The 18,013-nt window shown below is 31.2% G+C and overlaps 1 protein-coding gene across 8 annotated transcripts; it reads left to right on the top strand.

Annotated features, from left to right (window-relative positions):
• Nucleotides 1-1,107: 1,107 nt before the first annotated feature.
• Nucleotides 1,108-17,788, top strand: LOC125051280 (adenylate cyclase type 2). Of its 8 annotated transcripts, none has more exons than XM_047651504.1 (20): nt 1,122-1,275; nt 4,407-4,586; nt 5,113-5,259; nt 6,784-6,949; nt 8,100-8,302; nt 9,622-9,771; nt 10,014-10,132; nt 10,686-10,830; nt 12,065-12,201; nt 12,346-12,495; nt 12,999-13,143; nt 13,212-13,289; nt 13,641-13,768; nt 14,294-14,464; nt 15,129-15,438; nt 15,493-15,874; nt 15,946-16,124; nt 16,193-16,460; nt 16,633-16,757; nt 17,225-17,788. In XM_047651504.1, exons 1-20 carry the CDS (start codon nt 1,273-1,275, stop codon nt 17,654-17,656), a joined length of 3,618 nt encoding a protein of 1,205 aa, XP_047507460.1. In that variant the 5' UTR covers nt 1,122-1,272; the 3' UTR covers nt 17,657-17,788. The 8 variants fall into 8 exon arrangements, with proteins under 8 accessions (XP_047507484.1, XP_047507492.1, XP_047507510.1 ...); XM_047651495.1 differs by having other exon boundaries at nt 1,123-1,275; nt 4,404-4,586; XM_047651511.1 differs by having other exon boundaries at nt 1,123-1,275; nt 4,404-4,586; nt 8,100-8,296.
• Nucleotides 17,789-18,013: the final 225 nt, after the last annotated feature.

Below are 18,013 nucleotides of genomic sequence, written 5' to 3' on the forward strand. Positions count from 1 at the left end.
ATGCTATGGTATTAAAGTTCAAATTGACTTTTAAGTATTATTACGAATATTTTGTATGGGAATATAGAAAAGTGTTGTTTTTAGACTTTTTCACTCAAATTTTTTAAAATTTTCTCCGTAAGAACCATGCTCGTACTTCAAGATATATTATATAAAAAAATCAGACAAATCGGTCAAGCCGTTTTCATGTTATGTCGTGACAACGGAAAACGGGTTTCATTTTTGTATATATAGATAATATTAATGTATAATTTATAAACACTACAGTCTGTAATAGAGTACAGAATACAATAGTAATATATGTCTATTTTATTTCCACAATGACAATAGCTTTTACATTTTAAATATAGTTACATATTTTTACCCAACCTGTAACTTTTATATGAGATCCTTGTTTAATAATTGACACCTTTTACAAAACGAGGCCACTGGTAGACAAACATTTATTCAAACGTCTTTAAACGTTACTTAGATTCAGTCGTGACTTAACAGTAAGTTTTTTTCATGTTAAAATTATCAAAATGTACGTACTTAATATGTACATAGTATGTGTGAAAACTAATATTTTATTTACTAAATTGCGATTAAAACTACTATACATTACAATTGAATCTATCAATTTCAATATTTGGAATAAATATAAAGTGCGCATATTTTTTATGTGAAAAATTGTTCCAGCTAAGACTAACCATTTCTGAACACTTTTCTTAATTTTAAAAGCACAGCGATTACTGAAATAATCTAAGTTATGGTTGACCGGCATTCTCTTAAGCAATTTAAAATCACTTCAGGAATAAATTCTTTTGTAATACACGTGGCATTAGAAATAGTGTATATTAAAGTTTTCTGTTATTAGTTTCGTTTCTTAATTGTCCTTGTAGTGATCCTAACAGCTCAATTATATATTTTTATTCAATAGTAACGTGATTACATTAATCTCATTACTAAATTAAATTGAAATATCTGATAGGACCAAATACTTACTTAAAAAACGAGATAAAAAAAGGAACATGTAAAATGTTCATAAGTAAATAAAGCTCCGATTGTTGCAAATGAAAAAAAATCCGCAAATCTAATTTAATATTTGCCCAACTGATTGTAATGAAAGGTGATACATTATCGTAATCTATTAATTCCTTAGTCAGACAAGTGGCGCTTATCAAATTATTATCAGAAGCGTTATTCGGTCCCAAGTACCAAGCTTCTTGACCAGTTACTACTGAGTGGTGGAAACGTGTTGTTTTCTTCGATGTTGTGACGATAGAGTAAGTCATGGTAAGTTGAGTTTTATTTTATACATACGCGTCTTTACGCCTATCTAAAGAAGCTTGGTCGAAGTAATGATTTGGTGGAATTAATGAATAACTGAATCTACTTTATTTATGATTAACGCTATTGATACGCTTGTGTAATGAGTTTTTTAATTCATATTTTAAAATATTGAATAAAACTTAGATTTTTGAATCAATTTTGTACTAATAAACGTTTCTGTATTATATTGTTTTCACTATTGACTATGTTATTTAAAAATAATATTTTGAAAAAGCAATTTTGTACCTTAATAACCCGTAGTGGATTAATAATGTCAAATGATTTGATTTCTTATTTTTTTATAAAATAAGCAAATTTTTATCAACTACTATCATTAGAGTCGGAGAATTTTAACTTGCCTATCAATTAGTAGCAAATTGTCGTTCCTAACAAGCATTCCTGTAGATAATGCTATCAGCACTGTGCCATTGAATAAATGGTTGAAGTGTCCTTATCATAGTAATGAATCATCAGTTATCATGCTTTGTCCAGTATTATTGTTTGTTTGTATAGGTAATTACCCGTTCCGAATTTAACAAATTTAGTATATTACCATATTGATATTTGATGTTATAGATGTTAAAATAGACATTTTCATGTATTTTGCTACATATATATTTTTATTTATTTATTAACACTTAGGTTTAAAGACTTTATTTCTCAAAAAGACAAAAAATGTCACTTACATGAGAATAATACTCTAGATTAACATAACATTAGTTGCATCTACAGAAATATAATACAATTGAGATAATTAAATGAAAAGAAGGGCAACTGGCGGCTTTATCGCTTTCGAGCGATCTCTTCCAGGGAACCAATTTTATTTATTGTAATAATACAAATGCGGTTTATGTGGATCTATAATCTACTAATCATAGGTGACTGTGCCTTTTAAGCCTTACACACGTCAAAATTTTAGTGTTATAAATGCTGGATATCTTATGCTATTTTTCTTCGTAATATAAAATAAAATTTGTTTTTTATGGAATATAAAATCTTATATTAGATTAGATCAGGTATCACTTATTCCACGTCATTAAATTTGTATCGGTAGACATCCCTATTCATGGCAAAAAAGACAGTCGTACATAGGCCAACAGAAAAGCCGGCTTAAAAACTCTCGGTACACTTTTAAAATATCAAATCATCATACAAAATTACAATGGCAAACATAGTTAGAAGAAACCAGAAGGAGGGAGATACGGTCCGCTCTTTATTTGTATAAAATTCCAAAACTGAACGGAAACCTCGCAGTCCAATTGCCGGAAGCGGAACCTATTCACAAGCATGACGTGTGAGCCAGCCATCGTTTTACTCAACCATATATTCAGAGGGAATTAATTATCTACATACATGAAAAAATATTCCAACAGTTAATAAAAAGTCAAGGATACGGTATATAAATAAAGTTGGAAGGATATTTGGACGAATATTCTAGTCGTGTTGTTAAATATTTGTTGCTTTCACTATTATTCTAATTACTTTGATACCAGAGTTTTTGCTTACACTTCCAATTCATATCACACATATTGGGGAACTATGAAGTATGAATCTTGCTCCGATACCTTTGTAATTGCGGCACGCGTGCAGTGTCAACAACACTCTTTCATCCTTATCTATTCTGTGGTCAAGGATTTCTCTTCCTGCTGATTTATCTGCTCCAAAAATTTTGATGTAAAAGAAATTAAAATCGTTTTAGCAACTTTACAGTTGACAAGGACGACTTTAACTTACCAACGCAAATTTGACTTTTTATGCATTAAGATGCCAATAAAAAAAATCAAAATAATTTCCGCCGCATCCCTTTTGATTAACCTTTTTTTAATATTTAAGCTAAAAACTTCCGGATTTATTGCACTTCCATAGGGTTTAGATGACAGGCCCTAATCAATGTTTTAATTTTAATTATATCTATGTTACATTATAGTCCGGTCAATTTAGACATCCAAGGTTACAATAATTCGCACTTGACTGAATATTGGTAGGATTGCTCAATACACTATTATAAAGGAAATGTGAAAAGTCCTCATCGATCCGGCACGTGCAAAAAAATTTACTCCGGGTCAAAGATCACAAAAATTGGTTTTTCGCGATTTTCAGCAAAATGGTAAGTTTTATCATAAATTTAGTTTTGACAAAAATTGTAGATCAGATAATTATCTATAAAAAATGTCGAAATACTTATTTCCTAAGAGCCACCGTTTTTGAGATATAACGATTCAAAAAGTTGAAAGAGTTGTAATCGTCATAATATGCACACGTTTCCACGCCACCTTTGAGGTAGTGTACTTAGCGCTTTTTTTTTAATGTGGTTTCCCCGGTAGGCCTATTCCACTGATCTTTTATGATTCTGTTTAATTTGAAACTATTGAATAACTGTAGATATTGACAAGGGTTGAAAATGATGAAAGGGGTGTAAATTACAAAAAATAAGAAAATTTATCCGTCTGAATCTAAATCATCATTAACTTCTGCTTTCTCTTGTTCTTGTTCTTCTTCTTCGTCTCTTCCTTCTCCTTCTTCTCCTTCTTCTTCTTTATCTTCTTCATTCTGGGTGTTAATAAATTGTCCCAATAATGACACATCGCATGTCTCTTCGTCAACATCAAATGAATCTTCAATTGTTGGCAATTCAAAATTGGAGCATGACCGGCCTTGACAGTTAGTACATGCTACAGAACAAAACAGTCCAACTTTTTTGCAACCACATTTAGCACTACATCCCTTTTTACAGTTGCAAAAAATGGTGTTTAGTAGTTTTTCTGGTGCAGGTGGAAGTAAAGTCTGAACTGGCTCTAATGAATTGTCGACCAACTTCCAACCCCAGTCTTTTGGGTCTAACTGATTACCAAGCCACACTTGAACTTGGTAATATACCCGAAAAAGATGTTGATGAGCAGCCGCTGAGGTTGGAGGAAGACATGCTAACTGCACTTGTTTTTTTGAAGAGGACTTTTCACATTTCCTTTATAATAGTGTATTGAGCAATCCTACCAATATTAAGCCAAGTGCGAATTATTGTAACCTTACCCCTATTTTTTAGTCTAATTTGACCGGATTATTATGATAATTACGTATAATTTATACATCAGCAGGATGACAGTCTATCGCGGACCACCGGCTCTGTGGTATTACAAGTTGGAGCTCTGGAGCTATTGGCGAGATACTCCATGAACTCTGGCCGGGCTACGAGTGTGCTGTCTTCTATATACGAGTTCCGAAGCCAAGAGGTGGAACAGGCGGGTGGAAAACAATGGAACTGGAAGTATTTAAGGGTACGATTTTTTAAATGAGAGAGAGAATTATATGAGAAGGACATACTGAGTACCTGGCGCAAACCTGTAGGTTGTGGAACCGATCCTAGCAAAAAAAATGCTTCGGCAGGTGTAGGTTCGGCTGATCAGCGTACTTTTAAATTTGTGATGAAATGTAACAGAAATACTTGTACAAATTCGGTTCACATATCAAACGAACAAAACACACAAAAATAATACTGCATTTACTTATGAAATATTATCCTAAATTTAGTTCTCAATTATTTACATAATATGTGTCGTCAAAGAGCTAGTTGACGGCCCAAAACGTCTTATAAACCTTATTCTAGTCCAATACTTAATCCAAAACAAAAATCTGGAATTCATCAACATCAAAGAAAACAATTGTCATAATATTGTAATTTGTGTAATTTCGGTAATAAAATAAATATTCGATTTGGGGATTATTTGTGACTGATAAATAAATTATTTATTAATTAATTACAAACATTTTTAGACACGTTAACATTGATAAATTTTATCGTAGGATCAGTTCTATCAAAAGGATTTGGAAGGATTATACAGAAAGTACGACAACAAGTTAAGGGAGACACTGATTTATATATATGTATCCCTTCTTGTATTCTTTTCTACCATCCACATAGCTTCTGTGCTACTAAGCACTTATTATAAGGTCAGTATATTATTGTCATTTAAAATAACTTATTAAACGAAGATCCAAGTTTGTGTTGTTACTGTCAATTGTTTTTTTATTTAATCAAACAATTAAGAAGAAGAAAGCATATTATTATTTAACTTAAATTCAGTTTCACCAATTAAAAAATAAAAATGTGCCAATAGCCTTTATTCGAGTACTATACTAAACTACACTAAGTCATTATGTTTTACACTAGTACTCGACCTCCGTCGGAGTGTGGGCCTCCTTCAACTTCTTCCACTTGTCTATTTCTCACCACAGTTTTCCAATTCTGCCGCGCTATCACTTTTTTTCCACCTTCCCATGTTTCTGATGGGAGTCCTATCTTTCTTCTTCCCACTGGGCCATTCCAAGTACGGGTCTTCTTGACTCATCTGCCGTCAAAAATGCGGGCAATGTGACCGGCCCATTCCCAATTGACGTATACGTACATAAAAAGTAAAGATTTATTAAAATATTATACTATGAGAGCAATTGTGTACGATAACGTATATGAAAAAAATCGTTGTGAGAATTGCACCCAAAAATATACAGCGTGTATCATTTACACAAGGCCTTGTTCATGAAAAATATAACATAACATCAACCTGAGGGTGGTGAGGAGGTGACTCTCATATTCTGAGTCGAGGCTTAGCACTAAGTACGCTTTCCGGATGTCAAAAGCGTAATGGATTTTGTCATACGGAAGTCATAATGTGGTGATGGATGGTGGAATAGCGGCATTTGGGTATCTGTGCAAACACTTGCGTATATTAACCTGCGTTCCTTCCCAGTTTCAACATAAGCTAGTTTTACGTGGAGTTGAAGATTAAATCGGCCTGGAGAATATTATATACTGTCATATGATATATAGACATTACATATACTATGGCAGACCAATAATTTGCCCTACGTATAAACTTTCAGATAAATTTCGTAACCACAAACCGTAACAGAATCCGGTATGTGGTTTGAAAGTGGAAAAGTATACGTTTAGTAGTAGTAGTAAGTTTTATTTATTTGAAAACAGTGAGATTTACTGCATTAGTTGCCTTGGTTTACGCGTCCAACTCTCAACCATAAGGGTCATGCATTCACATTAGCAAATTAGCCGTTTATGTGCACCATGTCTTGCTCGTACGGTGAAGGTAAACATCGTGAGGAAACCGGCACATCTTGGTGCCAAAATAAAATTGTCAATAAAAAAGATATAATCTAATGCCAACACAGATTTATTGGAAGGTCCCTCGAACCACGAACAATTCATAAATAGAACTACCTATTTATGAATTGTTGCAACCACGAACCACGTACTTGACCAACGCTCCGTTTGCGTATTAGAAACTAAACGGAAGCACGAACATGCATACACACTTGACACAACCATCAGATAAGGTTGTATAAGGCTCAAAAACAGGCTTTTTGCCTCAACATAAATCTAAAAGAAGCGGTTTTTGTATGAAAAGAAGCTGATACATGGAAATAATAATTTTATGACTAATATTTAATTTCCATTTTCAGAGTTTAGAATGGAAATCGACGTACCTATCAGTTGCGATGTACTTATTGCGTATTGGAATACCTTTAATACTATTATGTAAAAGTATTTACATTCCTCTGAAGGAGCGGTGGTATTTAGTACCAATAATTACAACTGTCATCCTTACGGTGGATTTAGTTCTTTCAGGTATTTATTTTCATATTAAGTTAGTTTAAGCCCTAGTCCGGCCAAAAATATTCACAGTCATACTTACCAGATATATTTTTCATAGTTGTATTTAACAAGGCATAATTCTTTATTTATAGTTTTAATTAGGTTTTATACCTTCCCCGCGAACTTCGTTTCTCATGATTTTTCTACTCAGCCTACCTTCACCTGCCATAGAGACTGTTCACGTTTACAATTACAGATAAAAAAAGGTTTTTTAGGTTTTTAGTGAAACTTTACAGTTTGTCCCTCCATTAAAAGTCAAAACCTTATTCAGAGCTACAGGAATAAAAAAAATACTAGTCTTATATTCGAGTTTTGCGCTTATGCATATTCTGCTATTCATTTTAATTTATATTGATTATATTTATAGAGTCATAGGCTCAAGTTTTCTGCGTAAAATGTTTTCTTTCACGTAGGTACTATATTAAATTAACATAAAATGAAATAATCTTACATATTTTGATGTGTGTGTGGGTGTTAGTACATTGTTAACATACATCTTATCGATTTGATTTCCGATTACTACATAAAGATAATTTCGTAAAATTAAAATCGGTTTTCATTTTAATAAGTAATATTGTTACAACTTGTTTCTTGGTTATAAAAGTTTAGACTATAGGTTAATCTTCCTTTATAATTATAAAATTATAAGTAAAACATACTAATAGTATTTTTTATCATCGCCTTCCAGCCAGGCTAAGTTCATATATTGCTTTCGAAATTCACAATCTATGCGACTTTTTAAAATAATTGGAATTTTGAGTCATAGATTATTAACAATAGACAATACTGACACCCACTTTTCATGAAAGCAATGATAAGTAACATTTTGCGTTTAATTTGATTATAGTAGTAATTTAATTAATGCCGATATAAATATTACCAATAATATTTTGATTTACTTGATTAAAAACTTATCTACCGATGATAGATTTTGTTTACTGCTTTAATAGATATTCTTTAAGCAATAGAATATACAAAGTATACAAGAAATTCAAAATAAACATAAAATATATTTTTTTATTACTAAGACATATTAAATTATACTTTGCGATTACTATAATGTATTTCCAACAACCTTTAGAATTATTTTCACCTGCGATTGTAATCCATCTTTATTTTTTAGATATTACAGAAACAATTGTCTCCGCTAATGAGAATACATACCTCCGACCTGCGTACTTCACCGTAGCCTTATTGGCTGTGTATGTTTTTCTACCAATGCGAAATAACTTTTTTGCTATAACTTTGGGGGTCATCGTGAGTGCATCGTACGCCTTTGTTATAGCTTTCATCTCTTATTGTAACAACCCACAAAGAGAGGTAATGGTAAGGGTATGCGTATTTATTATATTACTGCTCTATGTAGTCGCTAATGTGATACACAGAGCAGAAATAAGTTATCACACACATACCGGAACATTGTTGTGCCTTTATTGCCGGATAATTCGATAGGTAATTGAGGCAATTTTATTTTGTCTATAATACCATTTTGCTAATGTATAATTGTCTAGAGTCTAGACCAAGACATTTCCAATGTTTTTTGCGCTAAGCTCCACCTTATTCTTTCTAAAATTCTTAATATTAAAAATTTGAATGGTTTACCTAAGAAACTTAAATGTTAAGTTTTAGGAAGAAATCACTAGGACGTTGTTAACGAAATACGGTAAATACATTTTCTAAACATATAATGTAAAGCTGAAATTCAAATTCCAAATATTTTTTTTTTTTAATAAACCCCTTAACAAACAAACTGCCCCCTCGTGGGGCGTGGGCCCCACGTTGCGAAACATTGGTCTAGAGTCTAGACGCATAGTAGTTAGCAAATTTTAAATAAACAGTCAAAATAAAAAGCTCCAGTAACAGTCATATCAGAATAATAATCAGAAGTATGATGACGCGTGTCGCGTATTATGTTAGTTTAAATGCACACTTTTGTCATTCGTCTTACAAACCACTCACTCACTCACCCCCAGAGCGTTTTTATTCGTAAAATATGACGCACCGTCAAGTTTGCTATCTATAGCAAAATTTACTACTCGCAATTACGAGTTTTTGTAAAAAGAAATATTAATTGTCGCCATAATGTTTGTATTTGCTTTCTGCAAAAAATATCAATCACTCTTGATAACTTTAAACAGATTATAAAGATATTTTCTTGCTAGATTACTGGGGAGGGGCGACTGAAGGAAATACGAATTTGATCAAAATTTGTTACTTATTATTTCTATATTCTTATTATGTATTAACAATTATTCACAAATTTTTATTTCGAAAAAAAGTCTGTAATCTTTTTTTGAGTGAGTGACTCATTTATCAATTGACAAGTATGTGCATGTATGTAAACAAACGACAGGTATGTGCATGATAAACGCTTCAAATTATAGAGAGTAGGGAAGACCGGATTTCAAATTATCGCATGTTGGCGAGCAAGATTTAACTATTGAACTATATATTCAACTTCAAATTACCGAAGGGACCAATTATCATTGATTTTATTCAATTTATCCAGTATTTTTCAAGGGACCGGAAAAAAAATTAAAATTATCGAGAGATTCAAATTAAGGAGTGTCAAATTATCGAGAGTCGACTGTATTTATATTAGATAAAGACAATTTTTCCCCTCACGAGTCATTTTCTTTTTCCAGATAGCATCTTACGTCATATACCTCATCGGAGTTAATCTCATGGGCATTTACTTCCGGTTGATGAATGAAATTATAACCAGGAGGTCTTTTTTGGACAGACGAGCTTGTGTTGAAAGCACTTTGCGGCTGAAATTCGTTAAGGAACAAGAGGTAAGATACACCAAGTTATAAAAATACATACTTTTGTATTTTACAAGAGCAATATGTTTTGTGGACATATAATATCAAGTTTAGCCATAAATAGAGGCGAATAGGCCGTAACCATCTCAGAATATCAGGTGATGGTTTTGATATTGTAGACTAAAAAATCACAACCAGTTTCGATTCGCTAGGCTTCGTTTTATTTTTTTCACAATTATCAATTATGAATTTTCATTAAATTATACTTTTAGGAGCGTCTCATGCTAAGCATTCTACCAGAACACATCATGTCCAAAGTACGACAGGATATTAGAAATATGTTTCTGAATATTCGCTCACACAGTTATAGCCATAATATGAAGTCCTTCAGGTGAGTTTGTTGTTATGCTTAGACCTATTTATGATAATGATCTCGTTAGATAATTTTAACATAAACAATTATAAGTATAAAATACTGTTAAAATATGTATGAGTTAAGAATTTAGCTATATATTAATAAATAAGATATTTAATTGTTTTGATAGCGTTTCTTTGCATAATCTTTAAAACCAATTTATAACGGTCTAACTTAGAAGCTACATTTGGCTACGTATTTGTTAGAGCAAATAATTTTTAGATCATACGAAAAACCAAATACATGTCTACAAATATTTGTTATCTGTAAACACAAAACTTAGTTCGATTGATAATTCCGGAAGCATATTATATATTTTTATGTTTAAGAGGAATTAATATTGTGCTCAATACCGACGCTCCTAATATATATATATACATTATCCATATACATATTTAATGCGTCAGCATATCACCATGAGTCTTTTATTTACTTTTAGTATTTAAAGTATTTAAACAATCAATAAAATAGACGTCGCTTGTCAATTTGGTTGCTATTGATTGAAAAATAAAAATACTTTATTTTTCAGTCAATTATACGTTGAAGAGCATGACAACGTGAGTATATTGTACGCTGACGTTGTGAACTATACACAAATATCTACCACATTATCTCCTTTGAGGATGGTTGAGTTATTAAATGAGCTTTTTGGAAGATTTGACGAAGCCTCTGAAGTAAGTGATGTGAAAGATGAATTATTAAATAATTTATAAACGCATGTAAGTCTCAAATAGCACTCTCGGGTCATTTCGCAAATAATTTAACACATTACTCTTATAGTAAGGCTTATTATTTTGTTTATGAAATTGAAGTGACAAGGCGGCAAATTATATGTGAGTCTGCTTCACTAATCATTTTATATATGATTAACTAGCTAGCCTATTAGCCCTTAATTATTATATAAACTATAATTTGACCGGGAATAGAAACTTGGGCATTACTCTTTTACACGTAGAGTATTAGAAGACACTATTTATTTCAGTTTTAGTTTTTTTCGTGAATACATATTTTTTTGGTTATTAGGTATTTATCGGCGTTGGAATTAAAGTTCTTTATCGACGTATGGGAGAAATTTTGTAGCATATCGTCACGTTTTTATTTATTATTTATTATTTATTATTAATTATTAATTATTTATTATTTATTATTTATTATTTATTATTTATTATTTATTATTTATTATTTATTATTTATTATTTATTATTTATTATTTATTATTTATTATTTATTATTTATTATTTATTATTTATTATTTATTATTTATTATTTATTATTTATTATTTATTATTTATTATTTATTATTTATTATTTATTATTTATTATTTATTATTTATTATTTATTATTTATTATTTATTATTTATTATTTATTATTTATTATTTATTATTTATTATTTATTATTTATTATTTATTATTTATTATTTATTATTTATTATTTATTATTTATTATTTATTATTTATTATTTATTATTTATTATTTATTATTTATTATTTATTATTTATTATTTATTATTTATTATTTATTATTTATTATTTATTATTTATTATTTATTATTTATTATTTATTATTTATTATTTATTATTTATTATTTATTATTTATTATTTATTATTTATTATTTATTATTTATTATTTATTATTTATTATTTATTATTTATTATTTATTATTTATTATTCGACACTTAATATTTTAATGACAATTAAATACATTAAATTCCTAACATATATTCCTTTTTCCGTCCCTCTAAGTATCGGAAATCTAAACTTTTAGATTTGTATAAATATGAACAACACTTAAATTTGTTGGCCACAGAAGTTTCACTTCTGACATGTGTACTTTGTACACACACACTTTTTTTTTAACCCATTGTATTTTCCTCTAAGATTTTATAGAAGCCAATTCTTTACAGGAACATGATGTTCTAAGAATCAAGTTCTTAGGGGACTGCTATTATTGCGTCAGTGGCATACCCAAGCCAACATCGCAACATGCGAAGAACTGCGTTGATTTGGGACTTGAAATGATCCATATAATTAAGGACGTCAGGTTAATATAAATTAATTAATTGGTATAAATACCCACTTGATCGTAAGTAGCGTGCGATTTTCAGTACACCCTAAACCCGTTGAAGACCTACCTACGTATCTGCTTTTAAGGAAAGTTATTAATCATACTTCTTTTTATTATTAGAGAAAAACGTTCACTAAACATTGACATGAGAATCGGCGTACACTCAGGAAAGATTTTGTGTGGCCTCATTGGAATAAGGAAATGGCAGTTTGATATTTGGTCAAAAGATGTCACTATTGCGAATAAAATGGAATCAACAGGAAAAGCTGGGTAAATTGAAATTATAAACTTAAAAAAATATTCTTATTATTTTTCTGTGTGTAATCTGACTAATAAATCGGAATATATTTTTTTTATATTTAGCAAATCAAATTCCTATAAAAAAAACCTTTAATCACATAGGTAACATAATGTACACTTATGACTTGTCAGTAAAGAAATACATATTAATGCTTCTAATTTTACATTTATGTACTAGTTATTCAAAGACCTATTCCCATATAACGGTAAATAACTATATTGTTCAGGGTTTTAGTTAAAATTTTATCGTCCTTCCATTCAAGCAATTCATACGAGTTTGCAATTTGAATATCGCGACGTAAACAGAGATTGATTATCTGCACGGATCACATGAACGAACTTGATTTGTAGCGAGTTTCACAGTAATTGAATAAATAAATCTATTTTTTAGAAGCACAATCTGAATTGCATCGCAGTATTTTAAAGCTTGCATTTAAAACGTTTTAACTGCATATAAATCTTTAATTTTTTAGAAAAGTACACATCACAAAACAAACTCTGGAATTGCTATTGGACTACGCACGGGAATACATAATTGAACCAAATTTTGAATCTCAAAATGATCAATTTATTATGAATAATAGAATAGAAACATATTTAATATCGAGACCACCGAGGGTATGTTTCTCTGGCTATGAGATTATTTATTAATTATAATAGAGTTACTAACGATATTAATATTTTAGCCAATGGCTGACTATAAACCATTTCGACGAGCATCTGTAGGACTCAATAAGATAATTAACCCGCGCTCGAGACATAGAGTAAGTTATTTGTATATTTTCTTTTACTTTTTTATAATTTTTAATAATAATTTACTCTTAAGTTTTTATTTCTTCTACAATAACAAGAACTTAACTAATTTACACTAACTAAATTAGTCACCATTTTTAACTTACCGACCTGTGTCTTTAACCCAAACACATGTTGAGATGAAAACATGAGGTACTTAAAACTCTACTTGAGTTGTTATTTATTTATTATACGATACAATAAAATGTAAAATGTCTTGTAATAAAATATTTTTAAAGGCGTGTTAATAAATATAATAATAGTTAAGTACAATCAAATAAAAACTCTTAACGATTTATTTCTAATATTCATACTTCTAGTAGCGATCGGAAAATAGAAACTATCGCAGAACGACCGCTTTTATGGATGAAAATTTGGTGGAGTATCAGCAAATGTTGAAAGCAGCTGATGCGCAAATGGCTAAAGAAATAGAAGACATGACAAGCGGAAAGTATGTATAATAATAATCCAGTGGTGATAGGTACAACCCTTAATGAATCTAGGTGATCAGCTGATAACGCGCGTCGCGAGGTCTTTGCTGTTTAGGTGGAGCAAGTCATAAAAGCGCTCATAAACGGAATACGAACCCATGTTACGTCAACTTCACTAACACTTATATCGAAAGTACTTAGATAGGTATATCTATTTATCTATATTATACACCTATCTAAAACTTATTACAAACCTGTTTATAATAGTGGGTGTCGTATCTGTTTCTTATATCTATTTCTGTGGTCATAGATCAGACAATGATCTTGTACAAAATAATGAAATTGCATTTATCATATTCTGACCTATGGCCAGAAGATGCTTGATAAGTTTTACTGACTAGATTACGTTTATTAAGTTAATATAATTGAAATGTATAATAAAAACAACAAAAAAATTACTATAAGTCATATAACCAGTTTCCTATACATACTTAGAAAGAGATATTTATTTTTTGGTAATATATCGTGATCATATAATATTACAGAGAACACTTCAAGCAGGAATCAAAATTAAATAGATTCACACTAATGTACAAGAGTATAAAACTAGAGAAATCTTACCTCCTATTGCCAGATCCTCTGTTCAAGTATTACATAACATGCTGCCTAGTTATATTTTTATTAATCACAACTGTCAACATACTAACAACGAGTTGGTGAGAACTTTACTATTTATATCTTATATCTTATTATATTTAATAGCGTAGAGTTTTTGTTAAATGTATAATAATTCAAATTAGAACAGGTAAACATAAAATAAATGTCAAAGTAAATTTCGGTTTATTAACTTTGTAATAATACTTACGTATTTAAACATTACGAAAGTATTTTCAGAATTACAATAATTTATTTTATATTTAAAATTATAGAACTGTTACTGTTCGTGTTTCTCTATTGTATATTTTAAATAAAATAAAAAAAACAGTGGCGCTACAACCTCTTTAGGTCTTGGCCTCAGATTTCTGAATCTGTTTAATGATCATTTTTAAATCTAATAGGCAAGTAGGTGATCAGCCTCCAGTGCCTGACACACGCCGTCGACTTTTTGGGTCTAAGACATATCGGTTTCCTCACGATGTTTTCCTTCACCGTTCGAGCACATGTTAAATGCGCACATAGAAAAAAAGTCCATTGGTGCACAGCCGGGGATCGAACCTACGACCTCAGGTATGAGAGTCGCACGCTGAAGCCACTAGGCCAACACTACTCTATTACATTGTATGTTTTACGTGGTAAAAAAAGATTATTCGACGCGATTAAATATATTTTTGTTTGAATGTGTGAATATACTTTATTATAATAAACATACATATCTTCTAGGTCAGAAGAGTTTGACTGGGATGTCTGGATTCCCTTTGCAATTTTAATATTAATCTTAATGATACTCCAACCACTCACATGGTTCCAATTTTTTTGGACGAAATACAGAGGAATTAACGAGCCTAAAGGGCAGTTTCTACGCTACATCTATGATTTATCAGTTACGATAATTAAATCTACGAAAGTTAGAACTGCTATTTACATGGTGATCAGCTTAGGCTTGGCGATCACGTCCATTCTTAAGGTCCTTGGGTGTAACGTCAAAGAGGAAGAACCAGCCGAAATTCAAACGTATTGCGTTTCCTCGTGGGTAATAACTTTTACTATGAAACACAACTCTGATTCTCTCTTATACCTTATTTAGAATCCTTATCTTCCACAGCACGTGACACAATGTTGGGGTTTGGCTCTTCTCCTGAACTTCATCTTCAGCCGTGTCTTCTTTATGTTCAAATGGGTAGTAGCTGGTGGAATGACAATTTTTTACTTGTTCGTAATATGGGAGATGAAAGGTGCCTACTTTTCCACTGGAATCACATGGAACGTTGGCCTAGATCCTCGTATCTCTCAAAGTCTATCTGTACTTTTTATCACAATAACCTTGTATTGGATAGACAGGAGCACTGAATATAGACATCGTTTAGACCACCTGTGGCAGAAACAATTAACCGAAGAGCAAGAAGAAGCGGAGACAATGTTAAAAGTTAATAATATGCTTTTGGAAAATATTTTACCCGCACATGTAGGTTAGTAGTAGTCCGGGATTACGTTTTAATACAATAGAATAGTCTAATAATTTCAGTATGTTTTCTTTTAGTGCAAGTTTATTTAGATTTAAATAGACCCATAGATGAATTATACTATGAAAAATACGATAATGTCGCAGTTATGTTTGCGTCCCTTACTGATTACAAATTAGGCATTGAGAGTGATACGGACCTAAGTGATAAGCTTATTTTAAGTATACTTGATGAAGTCATATCAGATTTTGATCGGGTAAGTAATTAAGGCACTAAAAATGCCCACATTTTGACATGTTAACATACATAACTCTTTGATTTCAGCTTTTATTAATGGGTTCATCGCTGTATAAAGTAGAAAAAATAAAGGTCGCCGGCTGGACGTATATGGCGGCGTGTGGATTGGACCCTAATAGAAGGGGATCGTTTGACACATCATCTTACTGCTCAGTTGGAGATAGGAACCAAAATAACCTATACAATAGAGCAATCGTCGTTACAATGGTTGAATTCGCAGCTGCGATGATGATGCAATTGCAGAACTTTAATCGCGGCTCATTTCAAAGTTTTGAAGGGCTTAACCTTCGTATTGGTAATGATTATTAAATGCACAATTACATCATAACTGATTAGATTGTTATCAATTGTTCAAAATGTGGCATATATTCTCAGAATTTGATAAAATAAAATGTTATTAGTTGAATAAAAGAAGTGGCTATATACGTATTATACATGTGTTATGTATTCTTTATTTAATTTTATAGGAATTTCTAATGGCGAGGTCGCAGCAGGCGTAGTGGGTTCCCTAAAACCACTTTATGATATCTGGGGAAATGCCGTAAACTTAGCATCACGAATGGATTCAACTGGCGAAACAGGGCGAATACAGGTAAAAATTAAATATAATTAGTGGCGCTACAACCTTTTATATCTGGGCCTCAGATTTCTGTATCTGTTTCGTGATCGTTTTTTCTAATATGCAAGTAGGTGATCAACCTTCTGTGCCTGACACACGCCGACAATTTTTTGGGTCTAAAGCGGGCCATAGACGGACCGCATGTTGCAGTACTAAATTCATATTCGCAATACACGGACCGCTCGAGCAGTTTCTGAGCAAACCGCATATTGCAGTCGGTCTTGACTGCAACATGCGGTCCGTCTATGGCCCGCTTAAGACATGCCGGTTACCGCAAGATATTTTCCGTCACTGTACCAGCGAGGGTTAGATGAGCACATAGCGATAAAGTCCATGGATAATAGTGGCACACTATAGCCACGAGATCAACAGTTCTCAAAAATCAAATAATGTGTGTAAAATAACCGATTCAGCTGTTTAACCATGAACGTAATTCTCAGGTAACTGAAAACACTGCATTTATTTTGGACGAATGTGGAATTCTTACTACGTACCGAGGAGAAACTTTTGTTAAAGGAGCGGGTTATATAAAAACATATTATGTTCCTTTGGATGAAAATTTCCACCTCGTCAAGAAAGAACAAAGTCAAAGTTTTTTTAAAAAACAACGAGCTAACGGTTACTATAGCGCTAGAAACTCTCAACTTTCGGATACCTCAATAGACTCATTTGAAACGGAATCACATCATTCTATGAACATTGGTGAACTTTCAACAGATTTTAGTGACCATAATGAAGACGACACAGATAATATCTATGAGAATGATCATATTGATGATATCAAAGTCATGGGAACACACACACCGCGTGACCATTTAAGCGACACATCTTCAGAATTTGACAATAATAGCATAATAGAGACACCATGTTAAAATCTGAAATCACTAAAACAGGAATAAATTGTTCCAAGGCTTTGTGCTTGTAGGTAAATTTCTATTAAGTTAACTTATTGACGCCGACAAAGAGCATTTATTTGAATATTAAAAGATATAGGTGTAATTTTATCACTGTTTTATTAAATGTCAACAAATCCTATAGTATAAAAACAATGAATATATCATGAATGAAAACGTAAAAAGTATACGAAATATAATTTGTTTATTCTTAATTATAATTAATAATCTATTGTTTATTTTTGGAGATTTGTAATTTATTGCTCAACACTTGCTAATAATACAAAGATGATTGAGATGCTTAAGAAGTTACCTGTTATAGTAGCCCTAGTTTAT

This window comes from Pieris napi, chromosome 1 (assembly GCF_905475465.1).
Source record: "Pieris napi chromosome 1, ilPieNapi1.2, whole genome shotgun sequence".
Taxonomy (NCBI): Eukaryota; Metazoa; Arthropoda; class Insecta; order Lepidoptera; family Pieridae; genus Pieris; species Pieris napi.

Bases quoted from the DNA above. Each gene is read 5' to 3' on its own strand.
- LOC125051280 (XM_047651495.1), top strand. The intron at 12,496-12,998 runs GTAAATTGAAAT...TTAATTTTTTAG, and splicing joins GAATCAACAGGAAAAGCTGG to AAAAGTACACATCACAAAAC. The intron at 15,875-15,945 runs GTTAGTAGTAGT...GTTTTCTTTTAG, and splicing joins TATTTTACCCGCACATGTAG to TGCAAGTTTATTTAGATTTA.